We start from the raw sequence: 21786 nt of genomic DNA on the forward strand, positions 1-21786 counted from the left end.
CTGTCAGGCTGGGTGGGCGGAGATTTGAGAGCTGTCAGGCTGGGTGGGCGGAGATTTGAGAGCTGTCAGGCTGGGTGGGCGGAGATTTGAGCTGTCAGGCTGGGTGGGCGGAGATTTGAGCTGTCAGGCTGGGTGGGCGGAGATTTGAGAGCTGTCAGGCTGGGTGGGCGGAGATTTGAGAGCTGTCCATCGATCTGGGTGGGTGGGGATTAATTACACTAGAACTTCTGAGATCACTTTGTAGCTGGACTGATAAAATGCTCATTTCAGCATTGGAATTTCATGGCTGTTCTCACCTGGATTTTCATAGTAAATACACCAGCCACATTGGGTCTAAGGGATCAATTTATTAATTGATTAATCACATTTAGTGTGAATTGTGAAATCTGGTGTCACATCTGCTTTGATTCACTGAATACAATCAGGGATCTGGCGACCTCTGATGACCTGAAACACTTGGGGGGGTCTGCCATAACCTATTTAATTACTTCCATCGAAGTCTATTAGAAAGTTGTAGGATATCTGTAGGAGTAATAGAAATTTCTATGGAACTGTGGGGGGGGTCTGCCGTTTGGGGGTCTGCACAGATGCTGCCCCAGGTACTGCATAGACAATCAACTACAACCACTATCGGCCTCCCCGGGGTCCTAGCCCCCAGATTAAAGGGCCGGTAGGGTCCAGCTCTGACTACAACCAGCGTTTATGGACAGCAGAGCTCAGACTGAGCGGCGGCCCCCTGACCATGACCGTTCCATATATTTCCATGAGACGCTCACAGTCGGGACCCCCAGTCAGTCCGTGCGTTTCCTTAGCGCTCGCTCCCACTTGCTCGGATTGCATTCTTACCAGTTTAATCCTATGTTTGTGTTCTCGGCGGTTTTTTTCCTACTCTGATGGGATCTGTGCTGTGATTGAACGTCAAATTCGGATCACACGCTCCCATATACGTCTATGGTGCTTGTGAAACATCGTGCTGCACTCGGAAATCACCTGAGCGCAGTGCGATTCCTGCGGACGCCAACAGCGGAGGAGATGGAGAAGTGACTTTCTCCGTCTCCTCCACAGCTGTGCTCTGATTCTCACGCAAGATAGCGGAGGGCGGACGTTCGCAGCAGAGCCGAGGGTTAGTGGCATATCACATCTGATGCTCTCACTAGTGGGGCCCCGGCCTCAGACCACTCCAGAGCTGCGGTCACTATTCTGCTGTTACATGGTGTCTTATCCTCCAGAGCTGCAGTCACTATTCTGCTGTTACATGGTGTCTTATCCTCCAGTCACCTCCAGAGCTGCAGTCACTATTCTGCTGTTACATGGTGTCTTATCCTCCAGTCACCTCCAGAGCTGCAGTCACTATTCTGCTGTTACATGGTGTCTTATCCTCCAGTCACCTCCAGAGCTGCAGTCACTATTCTGCTGTTACATGGTGTCTTATCCTCCAGTCACCTCCAGAGCTGCACTCTCTATTCTGCTGTTACATGGTGTCTTATCCTCCAGTCACCTCCAGAGCTGCAGTCACTATTCTGCTGTTACATGGTGTCTTATCCTCCAGTCACCTCCAGAGCTGCAGTCACTATTCTGCTGTTACATGGTGTCTTATCCTCCAGTCACCTCCAGAGCTGCAGTCACTATTGTGCTGTTACATGGTGTCTTATCCTCCAGTCACCTCCAGAGCTGCGGTCACTATTCTGCTGTTACATCATGTCTTATCCTCCAGAGCTGCAGTCACTATTCTGCTGTTACATGGTGTCTTATCCTCCAGTCACCTCCAGAGCTGCGGTCACTATTCTGCTGTTACATGGTGTCTTATCCTCCAGTCACCTCCAGAGCTGCAGTCACTATTGTGCTGTTACATCGTGTCTTATCCTCCAGTCACCTCCAGAGCTGCAGTCACTATTCTGCTGTTACATGGTGTCTTATCCTCCAGTCACCTCCAGAGCTGCAGTCACTATTCTGCTGTTACATCGTGTCTTATCCTCCAGTCACCTCCAGAGCTGCAGTCACTATTCTGCTGTTACATGGTGTCTTATCCTCCAGTCACCTCCAGAGCTGCAGTCACTATTCTGCTGTTACATGGTGTCTTATCCTCCAGTCACCTCCAGAGCTGCGGTCACTATTCTGCTGTTACATGGTGTCTTATCCTCCAGTCACCTCCAGAGCTGCAGTAACTATTCTGCTGTTACATCGTGTCTTATCCTCCAGTCACCTCCAGAGCTGCAGTCACTATTCTGCTGTTACATGGTGTCTTATCCTCCAGTCACCTCCAGAGCTGCAGTCACTATTCTGCTGTTACATCGTGTCTTATCCTCCAGTCAGCTCCAGAGCTGCAGTCACTATTCTGCTGTTACATGGTGTCTTATCCTCCAGTCACCTCCAGAGCTGCAGTCACTATTCTGCTGTTACATGGTGTCTTATCCTCCAGTCACCTCCAGAGCTGCAGTCACTATTCTGCTGTTACATGGTGTCTTATCCTCCAGTCACCTCCAGAGCTGCAGTCACTATTCTGCTGTTACATCGTGTCTTATCCTCCAGTCACCTCCAGAGCTGCAGTCACTATTCTGCTGTTACATGGTGTCTTATCCTCCAGTCACCTCCAGAGCTGCAGTCACTATTGTGCTGTTACATCGTGTCTTATCCTCCAGTCACCTCCAGAGCTGCAGTCACTATTCTGCTGTTACATGGTGTCTTATCCTCCAGTCACCTCCAGAGCTGCAGTCACTATTCTGCTGTTACATCGTGTCTTATCCTCCAGTCACCTCCAGAGCTGCAGTCACTATTCTGCTGTTACATCGTGTCTTATCCTCCAGTCACCTCCAGAGCTGCAGTCACTATTCTGCTGTTACATGGTGTCTTATCCTCCAGTCACCTCCAGAGCTGCAGTCACTATTCTGCTGGTACATCGTGTCTTATCCTCCAGGTCTTTTATTAAATAAAATGAAATACTTTACATGACAATAACTGTGATACATTACAAAATAAAACACAACAGAACAGAACATAAGAACAAAGCTCCAATCAGACGACAACAAACGACAAAAGCCACAAAGTAATAAACCGGAAATGGAACAAAAATGGAGAAAGTTGATGACCTACAAATCAGGGACTAGAAAGAAAAATTCCAATAACATAAAAAAAACAAAACTAAAAGACAACAAACAAAATACTCATAACTTACGTGAATACCTGTAAAAAATTATAAATAATAAATAGTATAAAATCATGTAAGACCCCCGGCCCAGCTTCATTCATACTACTATATACAACCCCAACTACATTCACACCGTCCTATATACAATATTATATACAATATATACACTATAAACACATTACACTAAACCAAACACTATACAACACCGCAAACACAACAAAACCCTACTGGTCCCACTGCCTCACCTTACAACCCCCCTTACACCACCACATTCACCCTACAACAAACTAAACAACACAGTGTACAACATAACATTTGTTTTTGTTTTGTTTTTTTATTATTTAATTTATTTATTTATTTATTTATTTTTTAATATATATACACACACCTACTCTAACTATCCCGCCACCCCTGATCCAGCTCTGGCCACAAAGTTCAGGAATCATCCGAGCTAGGATCAGGCCCCAAAGTTTTTCCCCAGGCGGGGCCTGGGCCAGACCAGATCAGTCTCTTATCACCGCCGTTGAACCCCCCAATCCCCCACCCAACCTAACTAAGACCCTCTATTATACACACTATGTACAATATATACAATACACTATATACAATATATACATAAACCAACATCACAGAACACAACCTACATTCTCACCACCCGAGGCTCAAGTTCGATGCCTGCAAACCTTCTATTCAGGGAACAGAAATACAAAAATCTAGGGTGTAAAGACATCAGCCCACCACCAGGATATAGGAGCGCTAACGGACTAAGGCACCCGGAAGGAGAAACCCCTCCAGAGATGGGCCGCCCTCCGGGCACCCAGTCCTCCGCACTCCAGAGAACGCACCTTCACCAGGGCACCTAGGATGCTGCTACAAACTTCATCTACATGGAGGATTTTACTCTGCGTGGAAACTAAAACTCGTGCGTTCCACGTGAAATACCTGACCACTGCGCTGACTAAGAATAAAGTGGCTCGGTCCCTTCTCCCGAGGTCTCTGAACGCTCCATAGGCCCACTCGGCATAGGACAGAGTGGCCAGCCGCGGCCAACCAATGGAAGCGCCCACCCTGTTGTACACCTCTGTATTAAAGGGACAATGAAGCAAGAAGTGCTCCATGCTTTCCAGCAAGGTAGCGCAAGCCTCACGGGGACAATTCCTGTCCGCGGAGCTCCTGTGCTTCAAATTGTCCCTCACATACAACTTACCTTGGAAGCAGCGCCAAGTCAAGTCCCAATACTTTTTGGGGATCCTGCTAGAATTTAACAAACTCAACCCAACCTCTAGATCCCGACTCGGGCAGTCCTTGAGGACCAATGGTCTCTGAAAATGCGAAAGCAAGACCCGCATGTCGAGGAGTTTCCTCGGGAGGGACCTCACTTCCCACATTCCCAGACCCCACCGGCGCATCATTTTCAGAACCGGGGTAACATAAGCCGGGAGATGCCCGTGGGGTGTGCGAAGATCCTTCAATCTTCCCCCTGTCTCCCATTCCTGGAAGAAAGGCTGAAACCATCCCTTGCAGGAGAATACCCACGGAGGAGCCCTCTCTTTCCAGAGGTTTGCCACGTTAACTTTCAAAAAGGTGTTCACTAGAAACACCACGGGGTTCACCATATTCAACCCCCCTAGTCTCCTTGTGCGATAAGTGACCTCCCGTTTGACTAGGTTTAGTCTATTCCCCCATAACATCTGGAAGAACAGACTGTAGACCCGTGTCCAGAGAGGCTCCGGCAAGACACAGACGCTGCCCAGGTAGATTAGCAAGGGGAGCAGGAAAGCTTTGCACAGGTCAACCCTTTCCCTCAGGGTCAAAGACCAACCCTTCCATTGGTCCACTCTTTGGGCGGCACCTTTGATTCTGCCTTCCCAGTTTTTCGTGGGGTAATCACCCTGGCCAAATTCGATGCCTAGGACTTTGGCATGTTCTTGGGGTTCGGGGAGGGTGTCCGGAAGATCAAACGTGGGATCCCCGCCTCCCAGCCAGAGACTCTCACACTTGTCCTGGTTGACCTTGGACCCGGATGCCTCCGAGTAGCTCTCCACTTCTGACATCACCACCATCGCCTCCTCTTGCGAAGAAACAAAGACGGTAACGTCGTCGGCGTAGGCCACTACCCTCAGGATAGCCTCTGGCGCCAACCCGCCCATCCTCACCCCCGCCAACGGTCCACAATCAACCCTTCTGAGGAAGGGATCGATCGCAAACGCGTAAAGCAAAGGGCTAAGAGGGCAGCCCTGGCGGACACCAGATCCCACCCCGAAAGGTTGTCCAATCCACCCGTTTACCAGAGGGAAAGTCTCAGCCCCTGCATATAAGGTCTTAAGCCAGTCCACAAACCCTCCAGGCAGACCATACCTCAAAAGAGTGGACCAGAGGTACTCGTGGTTGACCCGATCAAAGGCTTTTGCCTGATCCAGGGCCAGCAAGAACCCCTTCCAAAGGCCTGCCCTGCCCTGCTCCACGGCCTCTCGGACACCCAGAACAGCACTGAAAGTGCTACGGCCAGGAACGCAACAGTGCTGGGCCTCCGAAAGGAGCCGTGGCGCAAACTTCACCAGCCTGTTGAAGAGTATCTTAGCCAAAACCTTCCTGTCCACATTGAGAAGTGATATGGGACGCCAATTCTCAATGCGTGACGGATCCTTACCCTTTGTCAAAATGATCAAAGCCGACCTCCTTAATGATCTCGGCAGAGTGCCCGAGGAGAGACACTCATTAAACACCTGAGTCAAGAGGGGGACCAAGGAGTCCCTAAAGGTCTTAAAGAACTCGGATGTTAAGCCATCTGGACCTGGCGATTTTTTGGGCCGGAGCCCATCGATCGCCAGTCTCACTTCCTCTTCCTTGATCGCTTCTGTCAAAACGCCCAGCGAGAGGTCAGCCCCTGGCTCTGGAACAGCTTCAGCCAGGAAAGCCGACATCCTGTCACGATCCAGTTCCTTCCTTCCCAAGAGGTGCGAGTAGTATGAACTGACGACCTCCAAGATCCCTGATCTGGACCTTCTCAGGGATCCCGTACTGTCCATCAGCCCTGTCACTATCTTACTATTCACTGACATCTTGCAGCTTCTGTAAGGGTCGGGTGAGTAGTACTTCCCGTAGTCCCTCTCAAAAACCAAAGATGCGTGCCTATCGTACTGACACCTCTTTAGCAAGGATTTCACACTGGAGATCGCCTCGCGGCTACCCCCAGTCGAGACAAGATGCTCGAGTTTCCTCCTCAGGCTCTGATACAGGCGATCCCTGTTCAGGCTTCTGAGGTTCGAGAGTTGCCGGAAGAATCTCGCCACCCGATGTTTGAACATCTCCAACCACTCAGACTTAGTGTTACTTAGGCCCAGCAGCGGTACCTGGCTCTGAAGAAATTCCTCAAAGGACCGTCTTACAGCTTCTTCCTCAAGGAGTAACGAATTCAGCTTCCAATAACCTCTTCCCATCCGAGGGGTCTCTAACGCTCAGAGAAAACATAATCAAACAGTGATCGGAGAATTCCACCTCCACAACCGACAACGGCGAGGAGACGGCCTCCTCCTTCAAATAAAACCTGTCTATCCTAGACCTGCACTGACTACCTCTAAAAAAGGTGAACCCCGCGTGGCCTGTGTTGTGCCGGATGTGGACATCCACCAGGCGTGCCTCACTTACTATCCTATTTAGCGCGACGCAATCGTAAGCCAGCCGGTCTCCGGAACCTCCTCTATCACAGGGTCTCGTGACGTTGTTGAAATCCCCTCCAAAGACCACCTGCCGGCTCGAAAATAAGAAAGGTTTGATCTTCATGAAGAGACACTTGCGGTCCCACTTGGACTGGGGACCGTAGATGTTAATGAGCCGAAGCTCCTGTCCCCCCATGGAGACATCTAGGATCAAGCATCTCCCCATTTCTAACTCGATCAATCGTCTGCATTCAACCGCTGCGGTCTTAAAAAGGACCGCCACCCCGCTATACGGCTCGGCCGCAAGAGACCAGTAGGAGGGCCCGTGCCTCCACTCCCGCCTTGCCTTATGCATGGTTGATAGGTCGGTCAACCTGGTCTCCTGCAAAAACAAAATGTCGGCATCAAGTTGGCCGAGAAAATGAAAGGCCATGTACCTAGCCGCTTCTGACTTTATGCTGGCAACATTAATGGTTGCCAGCGTCAACGGGGTGGGTGCCGCCATCATGATTGATTGAATTAGACAGCCTTTTTCTTCCCACCCCCAACAGTTTCACCCTCTTCCTCTGACATTGATGAGTTTTTAGTGCGTTTAAGACAAACAGACTCATCCATTCTCTCCTTACATACACTCTGGCCCTCGTCTGGTGGTCCTGAGGTAGTCCCCCCCCCAGAAGGCTTTGTGTTTACCCCCTGAGAAGAAGACCCAGCGACCTCCTGAGCCCCAACAACCTTGTCCGCAACCTCCGGCCCCGGGTCCCCATCGCCCCCCTCTGGAGGGGAGTCCTGGAGGGCCCGGAACCGGTTAGAGAGATCCACCAGAGGGGGGGCGGCTGGACCTTCCAATGGCACCTGGATCAGGGCTACGGAGTCAGAGGGGTCGCACTCCAAGGAGGAGGCTCGAGGCCCGGACCCCCTCTTATCCTTAGTTGTTTTCCTGTTACCCTTTTTCTTTTGCTGTGACCACTCGCCCTCTCCCTCATCCAGACTGTCACCGGATGAAGGTTCCTGGGCAGACATGGCGTCATTTTGCTCCTCCCTTTCAAGTCTCTTGACTTCCTCGCTCAATTCGCTGTCTTTAGGATCCTCAGCTGCAAGTGAAGCACCCGGGTCAGAGTTTAGGGTCATTACTCCCTGCCCCCTGTTCCCATGGCGCTGCTCCTGCCGCCTGATATTGGATGGCGGCAGCCTGCTCCTCACCGGTTCCCTGCCTCCTCCGCCTCTGCTGGTCCCTTCACCGGCGAGATTGGTCCCGGCTTTCGCCTGTCCCGCACTCGCCGCTTTCAGGACCGCATTGGCGAAGGAACGCGGACAGCGACTGAACGGGTGACCGAGGTCACCACACAAGTTACACCTAATCCTGCCACAGGTAGCAGCAAGATGGCCGAGGTCCCCACACAGTGCGCATTTCTGGGTGGTACACTGCGCACTGAAGTGTGTGGGGCTGCCGCACCTGTGACAGACCTTAGGCTGCCCCCGGTAGAAAATCAAGATCCTGTCCCTCCCCAAAAATGTTGAGGAAGGGATATGGGTAACAGTGTTTCCTGAAACCTTCAATTTCACCATGAAGGTCCAGGCTCCTGACCAGATACCATGCTCATCGAGGGTCTTCTCGGGAATACCGACGATGTCGCCGTATCGTCCAACCCAGGTAGAGATGTCGACACAGGAAAGGGACTCGTTACTGGTCAAAACGGTCACCTTCCTGACCGAGTTCTGGCAGGATATTGCTACAGCGAGGAAACCACGCCATTCGGGGCAACCCCGAGCCAGCTCATGGCGAGACCAGAAAAGCTCAAGGCCCTCCGGTCTCACGAAGCTGACATCGAAGTAGGAGGTCCCATAGGGATGGATCAAGGCAAAGATGTCATATGCCGCGAAGCCCATCCCCAGCAGGAGCTCAGCAACCTTTGACCGATCAGGACAGGCATCCTTGCTTACCCACTGGAGACGGGCCACGTTCCTACGGTTACTCCTCTGCCCCGGTGTCGGCAGAGACCAGTCTCTGCCCCTCTATCTCGGAAGGCGGAAAGACCGTGTCTCTATCCAGAAAGACAGATCAACCTCCCTCCCCTCTACATTGGTAAAACTCTCCCCTCTCCTCAGGGCGTCCAGGAAGCGCTGCTGCAAGTCAGCATCCTCAGGGTCACCAGACAAGGGCGCACTACTACCCCCAGCAGTGACAGCTCCTGAATAGCTTGGGGCTGAAGCCCCCGCCACCGCTGGGGGGGCAGCGGGACCACTACCTGCTTCCCCTCCACCAACACCAATAATGCTCTCCTCATTCACTCCACCACTACTCCCATCATTTGCAACATCACTACTCCCACCATTCACTCCACTACTACTCCCATCATTCACTCCACCACTACTCCCATCATTCACTTCACCACTACTCCCATCATTCACTCCACCACTACTCCCAACATTCACTCCACCACTACTCCCTCCATTCACTCCACCACTACTCCCATCATTCACTCCACCACTACTCCCTCCATTCACTCCACCACTACTCCCATCATTTGCAACACCACTACTCCCAACATTGACTCCACCACTACTCCCACCATTCACTCCACCACTACTCCCACCATTCACTCCACCACTACTCCCATCATTCACTCCACCACTACTCCCATCATTCACTCCACCACTACTCCCACCATTCACTCCACTACTACTCCCATCATTCCCCTTACCATTGCCACCACTTCCCGTCACTTTATTACCAGTAGTGTCACCACCATTTCTTCCAGTGTTCTCTGCACCTTCCACAGTCACATCCATTCCTTCCTCACTTGTGTCTGGCTTCTCTGCGCTCACACCTGCTGGACCGGGGGAGGGGTGCAGCACCACACCCGGTTTCCCTTGATTGGTGCTGTGTTGTGTCTCTGGAGCATCTTGCCCCCCTACTGCAGCAGTTTGCATTTTATTATCCTGGGCCTGCTGCTTGTTGGGGGGCGCCGCCTGCCCCGCACCGACAGACTTCGGGGTCCTGGTGTCACGTTTGGGCGCTGGAGCACTCTGTCCCCCCGTCACTGCAGGGCGCCCAGTGTTCCCTGCAGATGATTTTTCCTGCTTTTTTTTTCCTTTTTGGACTCGCTGCTCCCCTGTCGCAGCCGCATGCCTCTTCTCTGTTGAGGCGCACTGCGCCCGTCACAACAGTGCGCCGCACCAAGTCTCTCGGACCTGCCCCCCACAGCCCCGGCGTCGGCCGGCTCAGCCGTAGTGAGCAGGGATGGAGTCTGCCCACACCGTACCCCTTTCGCAACAGCGTGGACATCCCCCTCGCCCCCCTCAGCCCCGGTGAGAACCGGCTTAGCCGCAGAGGGCAGGGAGGGAAACTCCTCGGGGTCCCCTATGTCCGGCGCCATGAGTACCACCACAGCCTCGCCCCCTGCACTGTTCCCCGCACAGACGGCAGCACCGCCGGACGACGTCCTCCTCCTCTCCCCACCTTGCCTATGCCCCGGACCCACTGCAGAGCCCGTGCCTTTAGGTTTGGTGGGGTTTACACAGGAGGCGGCAGGTGTAACATTATCCATCAGTACATATCTGTAACTCACCACCTCCCGTGCGGTCTCCTTCCTTGTCTTCTTCCTCTTCTTGGATTCCTCTGCTGGCTCGTCCTCACCAAAGGAAAAGCGGTCCAGGTTCACTGGAGACTCCAGCTGTCGGATCTCCTCTAGCAGACCGCCCTCCTCCTCTTCCTCCTCTAGCAGACCGCCCTCCTCCTCCTCTAGCAGACCGCCCTCCTCCTCTTCCTCCTCTAGCAGACCGCCCTCCTTCTCTTCCTCCTCTAGCAGACCGCCCTCCTCCTCTTCCTCCTCTAGCAGACCGCCCTCCTCCTCTTCCTCCTCTAGCAGACCGCCCTCCTCCTCTTCCTCCGCTGACACTCCAGCCTGTGCTGTCGGAGTCCTCTGCCGTGCCGGGAGGCCGCTCCCCTGTTGTCGGCTCTGCGACTCACTCTCCCGGCTGGTTCCAGCTTGTAGGACTCCAGTCACAGCCACGTCGTCCTCCTCTTCCTCCTCGTCGCTTAGGACGCCGGCTGGCGGCTCTCCTGAGGTATTTAACCCCTTCATTTCTGAGAACCGCCGCTGGTTCTTAAACCTCTCCAGGAAGGGACCTGCGCTTTTCTCAATCCCCTCCCGGAGGAGCACTAACCGGACCACCTCGTCTCTGAGGGCTCTGAACCTCTGGGAGGTCACGGGTCTCTCTTTGTTAGAGGTTTGGGTGTTCAGGACCCGAGCCTCCCGCAGCTTCTCCTTCAGCCCGGTCAGTGCTTTGCCGGCGTCCTCGTACTCACGTAGCATGGCGACCACTCGGGAGGAGAAGGTACTCGAGGACTCGCCGGAGCTCGTCTCCCCCCAGGATGTTCCTGGGCTCTCCTTCCTGGAGCGCCCCTGTCTCCCTCTCTGGGCGGACGATGAGCCGTCTCAGGGTTGGTGTCGGTGGGTATGGTTCTTCTCACCCGTCCCGACCTCCTCAGTCCCTCTTGGGCCGGTTGCTGCTGCTGCTGCTCTCTGTCCCCCGCCGGCACAGACCGGGGAACAGAAGCCTGGGAAGCCATGCCGGCCTCCCAGGAAGCCTGCCTCTCCCTGGGGAGAAGAGAGGCCGACTCTGGGCCTCCTCCTGGAAGTGCTGGAGCTCACAAGACAGGTGCTGCTCCTAGCAGGGTGTGACTGATTGTGGGCACCTGTCCTACAGTCACCTCCAGAGCTGCAGTCACTATTCTACTGTTACATTGTGTCTCATCCTCCAGTCACCTCCAGAGCTGCAGTCACTATTCTGCTGTTACATGGTGTCTTATCCTCCAGGTCTTTTATTAAATAAAATGAAATACTTTACATGACAATAACTGTGATACATTACAAAATAAAACACAACAGAACAGAACATAAGAACAAAGCTCCAATCAGACGACAACAAACGACAAAAGCCACAAAGTAATAAACCGGAAATGGAACAAAAATGGAGAAAGTTCATGACCTACAAATCAGGGACGAGAAAGAAAAATTCCAATAACATAAAAACAAAACTAAAAGACAACAAACAAAATACTCATAACTTACGTGAATACCTGTAAAAAATTATAAATAATAAATAGTATAAAATCATGTAAGACCCCCGGCCCAGCTTCATTCATACTACTATACACAACCCCAACTACATTCACACCGTCCTATATACAATATTATATACAATATATACATTATAAACACATTACACTAAACCAAACACTATACAACACCGCAAACACAACAAAACCCTACTGGTCCCACTGCCTTACCTTACAGCCCCCCTTACACCACCACATTCACCCTACAACAAACTAAACAACACAGTGTACAACATAACATTTGTTTTTGTTTTGTTTTTTTTTATTATTTATTTATTTAATTTATTTTTTTATTTTTTTTTTTTAATATATATACACACACCTACTCTAACTATCCCGCCACCCCTGATCCAGCTCTGGCCACAAAGTTCAGGAATCATCCGAGCTAGGATCAGGCCCCAAAGTTTTTCCCCAGGCGGGGCCTGGGCCAGGCCAGATTAGTCTCTTATCACCGCCGTTGAACCCCCCAATCCCCCACCCAACCTAACTAAGACCCTCTATTATACACACTATGTACAATATATACAATACACTATATACAATATATACATAAACCAACATCACAGAACACAACCTACATTCTCACCACCCGAGGCTCAAGTTCGATGCCTGCAAACCTTCTATTCAGGGAACAGAAATACAAAAATCTAGGGTGTAAAGACATCAGCCCACCACCAGGATATAGGAGCGCTAACGGACTAAGGCACCCTGAAGGAGAAACCCCTCCAGAGAAGGGCCGCCCTCCGGGCACCCAGTCTTTCGCACTCCAGAGAACGCACCTTCACCAGGGCACCTAGGATGCTGCTACAAACTTCATCTACATGGAGGATTTTACTCTGCGTGGAAACTAAAACTCGTGCGTTCCACGTGAAATACCTGACCACTGCGCTGACTAAGAATAAAGTGGCTCGGTCCCTTCTCCCGAGGTCTCTGAACGCTCCATAGGCCCACTCGGCATAGGACAGAGTGGCCAGCCGCGGCCAACCAATGGAAGCGCCCACCCTGTTGTACACCTCTGTATTAAAGGGACAAAGAAGCAGGAAGTGCTCCATGCTTTCCAGCATGGTAGCGCAAGCCTCACGGGGACAATTCCTGTCCGCGGAGCTCCTGTGCTTCAAATTGTCCCTCACATACAACTTACCTTGGAAGCAGCGCCAAGTCAAGTCCCAATACTTTTTGGGGATCCTGCTAGAATTTAACAAACTCAACCCAACCTCTAGATCCCGACTCGGGCAGTCCTTGAGGACCAATGGTCTCTGAAAATGCGAAAGCAAGACCCGCATGTCGAGGAGTTTCCTCGGGAGGGACCTCACTTCCCACATTCCCAGACCCCACCGGCGCATCATTTTCAGAACCGGGGTAACATAAGCCGGGAGATGCCCGTGGGGTGTGCGAAGATCCTTCAATCTTCCCCCTGTCTCCCATTCCTGGAAGAAAGGCTGAAACCATCCCTTGCAGGAGAATACCCACGGAGGAGCCCTCTCTTTCCAGAGGTTTGCCACGTTAACTTTCAAAAAGGTGTTCACTAGAAACACCACGGGGTTCACCATATTCAACCCCCCTAGTCTCCTCGTGCGATAAGTGACCTCCCGTTTGACTAGGTTTAGTCTATTCCCCCATAACATCTGGAAGAACAGACTGTAGATCCGTGTCCAGAGAGGCTCCGGCAAGACACAGACGCTGCCCAGGTAGATTAGCAAGGGGAGCAGGAAAGCTTTGCACAGGTCAACCCTTTCCCTCAGGGTCAAAGACCAACCCTTCCATTGGTCCACTCTTTGGGCGGCACCTTTGATTCTGCCTTCCCAGTTTTTCGTGGGGTAATCACCCTGGCCAAATTCGATGCCTTGGACTTTGGCATGTTCTTGGGGTTCGGGGAGGGTGTCCGGAAGATCAAACGTGGGATCCCCGCCTCCCAGCCAGAGACTCTCACACTTGTCCTGGTTGACCTTGGACCCGGATGCCTCAGAGTAGCTCTCCACTTCTGACATCACCACCATCGCCTCCTCTTGCGAAGAAACAAAGACGGTAACGTCGTCGGCGTAGGCCACTACCCTCAGGATAGCCTCTGGCGCCAACCCGCCCATCCTCACCCTCGCCAACGGTCCACAATCAACCCTTCTGAGGAAGGGATCGATCGCAAACGCGTAAAGCAAAGGGCTAAGAGGACAGCCCTGGCGGACACCAGATCCCACCCCGAAAGGTTGTCCAATCCACCCGTTTACCAGAGGGAAAGTCTCAGCCCCTGCATATAAGGTCTTAAGCCAGTCCACAAACCCTCCAGGCAGACCATACCTCAAAAGAGTGGACCAGAGGTACTCGTGGTTGACCCGATCAAAGGCTTTTGCCTGATCCAGGGTCAGCAAGAACCCCTTCCAAAGGCCTGCCCTGCCCTGCTCCACGGCCTCTCGGACACCCAGAACAGCACTGAAAGTGCTACGGCCAGGAACGCAACAGTGCTGGGCCTCCGAAAGGAGCCGTGGCGCAAACTTCACCAGCCTGTTGAAGAGTATCTTAGCCAAAACCTTCCTGTCCACATTGAGAAGTGATATGGGACGCCAATTCTCAATGCGTGACGGATCCTTACCCTTTGTCAAAATGATCAAAGCCGACCTCCTTAATGATCTCGGCAGAGTGCCCGAGGAGAGACACTCATTAAACACCTGAGTCAAGAGGGGGACCAAGGAGTCCCTAAAGGTCTTAAAGAACTCGGATGTTAAGCCATCTGGACCTGGCGATTTTTTGGGCCGGAGCCCATCGATCGCCAGTCTCACTTCCTCTTCCTTGATCGCTTCTGTCAAAACGCCCAGCGAGAGGTCAGCCCCTGGCTCTGGAACAGCTTCAGCCAGGAAAGCCGACATCCTGTCACGATCCAGTTCCTTCCTTCCCAAGAGGTGCGAGTAGTATGAACTGACGACCTCCAAGATCCCTGATCTGGACCTTCTCAGGGATCCCGTACTGTCCATCAGCCCTGTCACTATCTTACTATTCACTGACATCTTGCAGCTTCTGTAAGGGTCGGGCGAGTAGTACTTCCCGTAGTCCCTCTCAAAAACCAAAGATGCGTGCCTATCGTACTGACACCTCTTTAGCAAGGATTTCACACTGGAGATCGCCTCGCGGCTACCCCCAGTCGAGACAAGATGCTCGAGTTTCCTCCTCAGGCTCTGATACAGGCGATCCCTGTTCAGGCTTTTGAGGTTCGAGAGTTGCCGGAAGAATCTCGCCACCCGATGTTTGAACATCTCCCACCACTCAGACTTAGTGTTACTTAGGCCCAGCAGCGGTACCTGGCTCTGAAGAAATTCCTCAAAGGACCGTCTTACAGCTTCTTCCTCAAGGAGTAACGAATTCAGCTTCCAATAACCTCTTCCCATCCGAGGGGTCTCTGTAACGCTCAGAGAAAACATAATCAAACAGTGATCGGAGAATTCCACCTCCACAACCGACAACGGCGAGGAGACGGCCTCCTCCTTCAAATAAAACCTGTCTATCCTAGACCTGCACTGACTACCTCTAAAAAAGGTGAACCCCGCGTGGCCTGTGTTGTGCCGGATGTGGACATCCACCAGGCGTGCCTCACTTACTATCCTATTTAGCGCGACGCAATCGTAAGCCAGCCGGTCTCCGGAACCTCCTCTATCACAGGGTCTCGTGACGTTGTTGAAATCCCCTCCAAAGACCACCTGCCGGCTCGAAAATAAGAAAGGTTTGATCTTCATGAAGAGACACCTGCGGTCCCACTTGGACTGGGGACCGTAGATGTTAATGAGCCGAAGCTCCTGTCCCCCCCATGGAGACATCTAGGATCAAACATCTCCCCATTTCTAACGCGATCAATCGTCTGCATTCAACCACTGCGGTCTTAAAAAGGACCGCCACCCCGCTATACGGCTCGGCCGCAAGAGACCAGTAGGAGGGCCCGTGCCTCCACTCCCGCCTTGCCTTATGCATGGTTGATAGGTCGGTCAACCTGGTCTCCTGCAAAAACAAAATGTCGGCATCAAGTTGGCCGAGAAAATGAAAGGCCATGTACCTAGCCGCTTCTGACTTTATGCTGGCAACATTAATGGTTGCCAGCGTCAACGGGGTGGGTGCCGCCATCATGATTGATTGAATTAGACAGCCTTTTTCTTCCCACCCCCAACAGTTTCACCCTCTTCCTCTGACATTGATGAGTTTTTAGTGCGTTTAAGACAAACAGACTCATCCATTCTCTCCTTACATACACTCTGGCCCTCGTCTGGTGGTCCTGAGGTAGTCCCCCCCCCCAGAAGGCTTTGTGTTTGCCCCCTGAGAAGAAGACCCAGCGACCTCCTGAGCCCCAACAACCTTGTCCGCAACCTCCGGCCCCGGGTCCCCATCGCCCCCCTCTGGAGGGGAGTCCTGGAGGGCCCGGAACCGGTTAGAGAGATCCACCAGAGGGGGGGCGGCTGGACCTTCCAATGGCACCTGGATCAGGGCTACGGAGTCAGAGGGGTCGCACTCCAAGGAGGAGGCTCGAGGCCCGGACCCCCTCTTATCCTTAGTTGTTTTCCTGTTACCCTTTTTCTTTTGCTGTGACCACTCGCCCTCTCCCTCATCCAGACTGTCACCGGATGAAGGTTCCTGGGCAGACATGGCGTCATTTTGCTCCTCCCTTTCAAGTCTCTTGACTTCCTCGCTCAATTCGCTGTCTTTAGGATCCTCAGCTGCAAGTGAAGCACCCGGGTCAGAGTTTAGGGTCATTACTCCCTGCCCCCTGTTCCCATGGCGCTGCTCCTGCCGCCTGATATTGGATGGCGGCAGCCTGCTCCTCACCGGTTCCCTGCCTCCTCCGCCTCTGCTGGTCCCTTCACCGGCGAGATTGGTCCCGGCTTTCGCCTGTCCTGCACTCGCTGCTTTCAGGACCGCATTGGCGAAGGAACGCGGACAGCGACTGAACGGGTGACCGAGGTCACCACACAAGTTACACCTAATCCTGCCACAGGTCGCAGCGAGATGGCCGAGGTCCCCACACAGTGCGCATTTCTGGGTGGTACACTGCGCACTGAAGTGTGTGGGGCTGCCGCACCTGTGACAGACCTTAGGCTGCCCCCGGTAGAAAATCAAGATCCTGTCCCTCCCCAAAAATGTTGAGGAAGGGATATGGGTAACAGTGTTTCCTGAAACCTTCAATTTCACCATGAAGGTCCAGGCTCCTGACCAGATACCATGCTCATCGAGGGTCTTCTCGGGAATACCGACGATGTCGCCGTATCTTCCAACCCAGGTAGAGATGTCGACACAGGAAAGTGACTCGTTACTGGTCAAAACGGTCACCTTCCTGACCGAGTTCTGGCAGGATATTGCTACAGCGAGGAAACCACGCCATTCGGGGCAACCCCGAGCCAGCTCATGGCGAGACCAGAAAAGCTCAAGGCCCTCCGGTCTCACGAAGCTGACATCGAAGTAGGAGGTCCCATAGGGATGGATCAAGGCAAAGATGTCATATGCCGCGAAGCCCATCCCCAGCAGGAGCTCAGCAACCTTTGACCGATCAGGACAGGCATCCTTGCTTACCCACTGGAGACGGGCCACGTTCCTACGGTTACTCCTCTGCCCCGGTGTCGGCAGAGACCAGACAGTCTCTGCCCCTCTATCTCGGAAGGCGGAAAGACCGTGTCTCTCTATCCAGAAAGACAGATCAACCTCCCTCCCCTCTACATTGATGGAACTCTCCCCTCTCCTCAGGGCGTCCAGGAAGCGCTGCTGCAAGTCACCATCCTCAGGGTCACCAGACAAGGGCGCACTACTACCCCCAGCAGTGACAGCTCCTGAATAGCTTGGGGCTGAAGCCCCCGCCACCGCTGGGGGGGCAGCGGGACCACTACCTGCTTCCCCTCCACCAACACCAATAATGCTCTCCTCATTCACTCCACCACTACTCCCATCATTTGCAACACCACTACTCCCATCATTCACTCCACCACTACTCCCATCATTCACTCCACCACTACTCCCATCATTCACTCCACCACTACTCCCACCATTCACTCCACCACTACTCCCATCATTCACTCCACCACTACTCCCACCATTCACTCCACCACTACTCCCACCATTCACTCCACCACTACTCCCATCATTCACTCCACCACTACTCCCACCATTCACTCCACCACTACTCCCATCATTCACTCCACCACTACTCCCACCATTCACTCCACCACTACTCCCATCATTCCCCTTACCATTGCCACCACTTCCCGTCACTTTTTTACCAGTATTGTCACCACCATTTGTCCCAGTGTTCTCTGCTCCTTTCACAGTCACATCCATTCCTTCCTCACTTGTGTCTGGCTTCTCTGCACTCACACCTGCTGGACCGGGGGAGGGGTGCAGCACCACACCTGGTTTCCCTTGATTGGTGCTGTGTTGTGTCTCTGGAGCGCCTTGCCCCCCTACTGCAGCAGTTTGTATTTTATTTTTCTGGGCCTGCTGCTTGTTGGGGGGCGCCGCCTTCGGGGTCCTGGTGTCACGTTTGGGCGCTGGAGCACTCTGTCCCCCCGTCACTGCAGGGCGCCCAGTGTTCCCTGCAGATGATTTTTCCTGCTTTTTTTTTCCTTTTTGGACTCGCTGCTCCCCTGTCGCAGCCGCATGCCTCTTCTCTGTTGAGGCGCACTGCGCCCCTGTCACAACAGTGCGCCCCCCTTTCGCCGCACCAAGTCTCTCGGACCTGCCCCCCACAGCCCCGGCGTCGGCCGGCTCAGCCGTAGTGAGCAGGGATGGAGTCTGCCCACACCGTCCCCCTTTCGCAACAGCGTGGACATCCCCCTCGCCCCCCTCAGCCCGGTGAGAACCGGCTTAGCCGCAGAGGGCAGGGAGGGAAACTCCTCGGGGTCCCCTATGTCCGGCGCCGTGAGTACCTCCACAGCCTCGCCCCCTGCACTGTTCCCCGCACAGACGGCAGCACCGCCGGACGTCCTCCTCCTCTCCCCACCTTGCCTATGCCCCGGACCCACTGCAGAGCCCGTGCCTTTAGGTTTGGTGGGGTTTACACAGGAGGCGGCAGGTGTAACATCATCCATCAGTACATATCTGTAACTCACCACCTCCCGTGCGGTCTCCTTCGTTGTCTTCTTTCTCTTCTTGGATTCCTCTGCTGGCTCGTCCTCACCAAAGGAAAAGCGGTCCAGGTTCACTGGAGACTCCAGCTGTCGGATCTCCTCTAGCAGACCGCCCTCCTCCTCTTCCTCCTCTAGCAGACCGCCCTCCTCCTCTTCCTCCTCTAGCAGACCGCCCTCCTCCTCTTCCTCCTCTAGCAGACCGCCCTCCTCCTCTTCCTCCTCTAGCAGACCGCCCTCCTCCTCTTCCTCCTCTAGCAGACCGCCCTCCTCCTCTTCCTCCTCTAGCAGACCGCCCTCCTCCTCTTCCTCCTCTAGCAGACCGCCCTCCTCCTCTTCCTTCTCTAGCAGACCGCCCTCCTCCTCTTCCTCCGCTGACACTCCAGCCTGTGCTGTCGGAGTCCTCTGCCGTGCCGGGAGGCCGCTCCCCTGTTGTCGGCTCTGCGACTCACTCTCCCGGCTGGTTCCAGCTTGTAGGACTCCAGTCACAGCCACGTCGTCCTCCTCTTCCTCCTCGTCGCTTAGGACGCCGGCTGGCGGCTCTCCTGAGGTATTTAACCCCTTCATTTCTGAGAACCGCCGCTGGTTCTTAAACCTCTCCAGGAAGGGACCTGCGCTTTTCTCAATCCCCTCGCGGAGGAGCACTAACCGGACCACCTCATCTCTGAGGGCTCTGAACCTCTGGGAGGTCACGGGTTTCTCTTTGCTAGAGGTTTGGGTGTTCAGGACCCGAGCCTCCCGCAGCTTCTCCTTCAGCCCGGTCAGTGCTTTGCCGGCGTCCTCGTACTCACGTAGCATGGCGACCACTCGGGAGGAGAAGGTACTCGAGGACTCGCCGGAGCTCCTCTCTCCCCAGGATGTTCCTCTCCTTCCTGGGGCCTGGGGCGCCCCTGTCTCCCTCTCTGGGCGGACGATGAGCCGTCTCAGGGTTGGTGTAGGTGGGTATGGTTCTTCTCACCCGTCCCGACCTCCTCAGTCCCTCTTGGGCCGGTTGCTGCTGCTGCTGCTCTTTGTCCCCCGCCGGCACAGACCGGGGAACAGAAGCCTGGGAAGCCATGCCGGCCTCCCAGGAAGCCTGCCTCTCCCTGGGGAGAAGAGAGGCCGACTCTGGGCCTCCTCCTGGAAGTGCTGGAGCTCACAAGACAGGTGCTGCTCCTAGCAGGGTGTGGCTGATTGTGGGCACATATCCTCCAGTCACCTCCAGAGCTGCACTCACTATTCTGCTGCTACATCATGTCTTATCCTCCAGTCACCTCCAGAGCTGCAGTCACTATTCTGCTGTTACATGGTGTCTTATCCTCCAGTCACCTCCAGAGCTGCAGTCACTATTCTGCTGTTACATGGTGTCTTATCCTCCAGTCACCTCCAGAGCTGCAGTCACTATTCTGCTGTTACATGGTGTCTTATCCTCCAGTCACCTCCAGAGCTGCAGTCACTATTCTGCTGTTACATGGTGTCTTATCCTCCAGTCACCTCCAGAGCTGCAGTCACTATTCTGCTGTTACATGGTGTCTTATCCTCCAGTCACCTCCAGAGCTGCAGTCACTATTCTGCTGTTACATGGTGTCTTATCCTCCAGTCACCTCCAGAGCTGCAGTCACTATTCTGCTGTTACATGGTGTCTTATCCTCCAGTCACCTCCAGAGCTGCAGTCACTATTCTGCTGTTACATGGTGTCTTATCCTCCAGTCACCTCCAGAGCTGCAGTCACTATTCTGCTGTTACATCGTGTCTTATCCTCCAGTCACCTCCAGAGCTGCAGTCACTATTCTGCTGTTACATCGTGTTTTATCCTCCAGTCACCTCCAGAGCTGCAGTCACTGGAAGCAATGTCCGGGGCACTCTGCGTTTCATCTGGATTGATCATCTGGACTGTTATATGTGGGAGAGTCTCTTATTTTCCGTCCTCAGGTGACTCTGAATAACGAGCCGCCCAGGGATAGAGAATCGGAAACCTCTGCTCTGCCCCGGTGCATGATGGGACAGATGCTTTAATTAGAAATAATTGGAGGCAGCAGAACAGAACTGATAAATCTTTTCCGAGTGATCGGAGGGGTCCTGCCGTGGTCAGACCAGTAGTCAGTGGTGTTACCCTTTAATTCATAGAGGGGGCACTTACCCCAGGCGGTCCAGGCAGGCCGAGGACATGATGCTGTGCGGACACGATGTGTCAATCTTCACTTTCATCTCCTTCCCTGCGCACTGCAGGATAACGAGAACCATATTATCTAAGGACGGAGGAGGAAGGTCTCGGGGCAGCAGCATGTACCTGGATGGTGGGCGGCTAAGCAGAGGTGCCCAGGTCCCCCCACCCCGGACCAGTCCCCTAGTATCTTGTTAGTACCCCCCTTCCCTGGCTGCTGGGTGTGTTCTCATCCTGTACCAATAAGTCACCTGAGGCCGCATCACACTTTGTGACAGATGAGGCATTTCATACAGATTGTGATGAGGCCGCAGATGATTTACAGCAAGGTACAGCACCTGATTTACAGCAAGGTACAGCACCTGATTTACAGCAAGGTACAGCACCACTGGGGCTCGGGGGCTATAAACCGTAAGCTAGCAAATGTTTAGGGCCACTTGTTGTTTTAGAAGCAATGTACTGTGGTTGTATCAGAATCTAATTAGCTCCGCACAGCAGCACATTGGACTGAGAGGAGTGATGTCCTGCAGGAGACGGCTGTGTATAGAGGACTTGGAGGAGTGATGTCCTGCAGCATAGGGATGAGAGGAGTGATGTCCTGCAGAAAAGAGATTTATATAGAGGGACTGAGAGGA

General features: G+C 53.4%; 1 protein-coding gene across 1 annotated transcript in view; it reads right to left on the reverse strand.

Moving 5' to 3' along the window:
* NRIP3 (nuclear receptor interacting protein 3) overlaps positions 1-21786 on the reverse strand; it is a 66071-nt gene that overhangs the window by 5872 nt on the left and 38413 nt on the right. The window contains exon 3 of the mRNA XM_069738776.1: positions 21128-21210. Coding sequence (XP_069594877.1) covers positions 21128-21210 — 83 coding nt within the window. The remainder of the gene's footprint in view (positions 1-21127; positions 21211-21786) is intronic.

Source organism: Ranitomeya imitator, chromosome 9, assembly GCF_032444005.1.
Source record: "Ranitomeya imitator isolate aRanImi1 chromosome 9, aRanImi1.pri, whole genome shotgun sequence".
Lineage (NCBI taxonomy): Eukaryota > Metazoa > Chordata > Amphibia > Anura > Dendrobatidae > Ranitomeya > Ranitomeya imitator.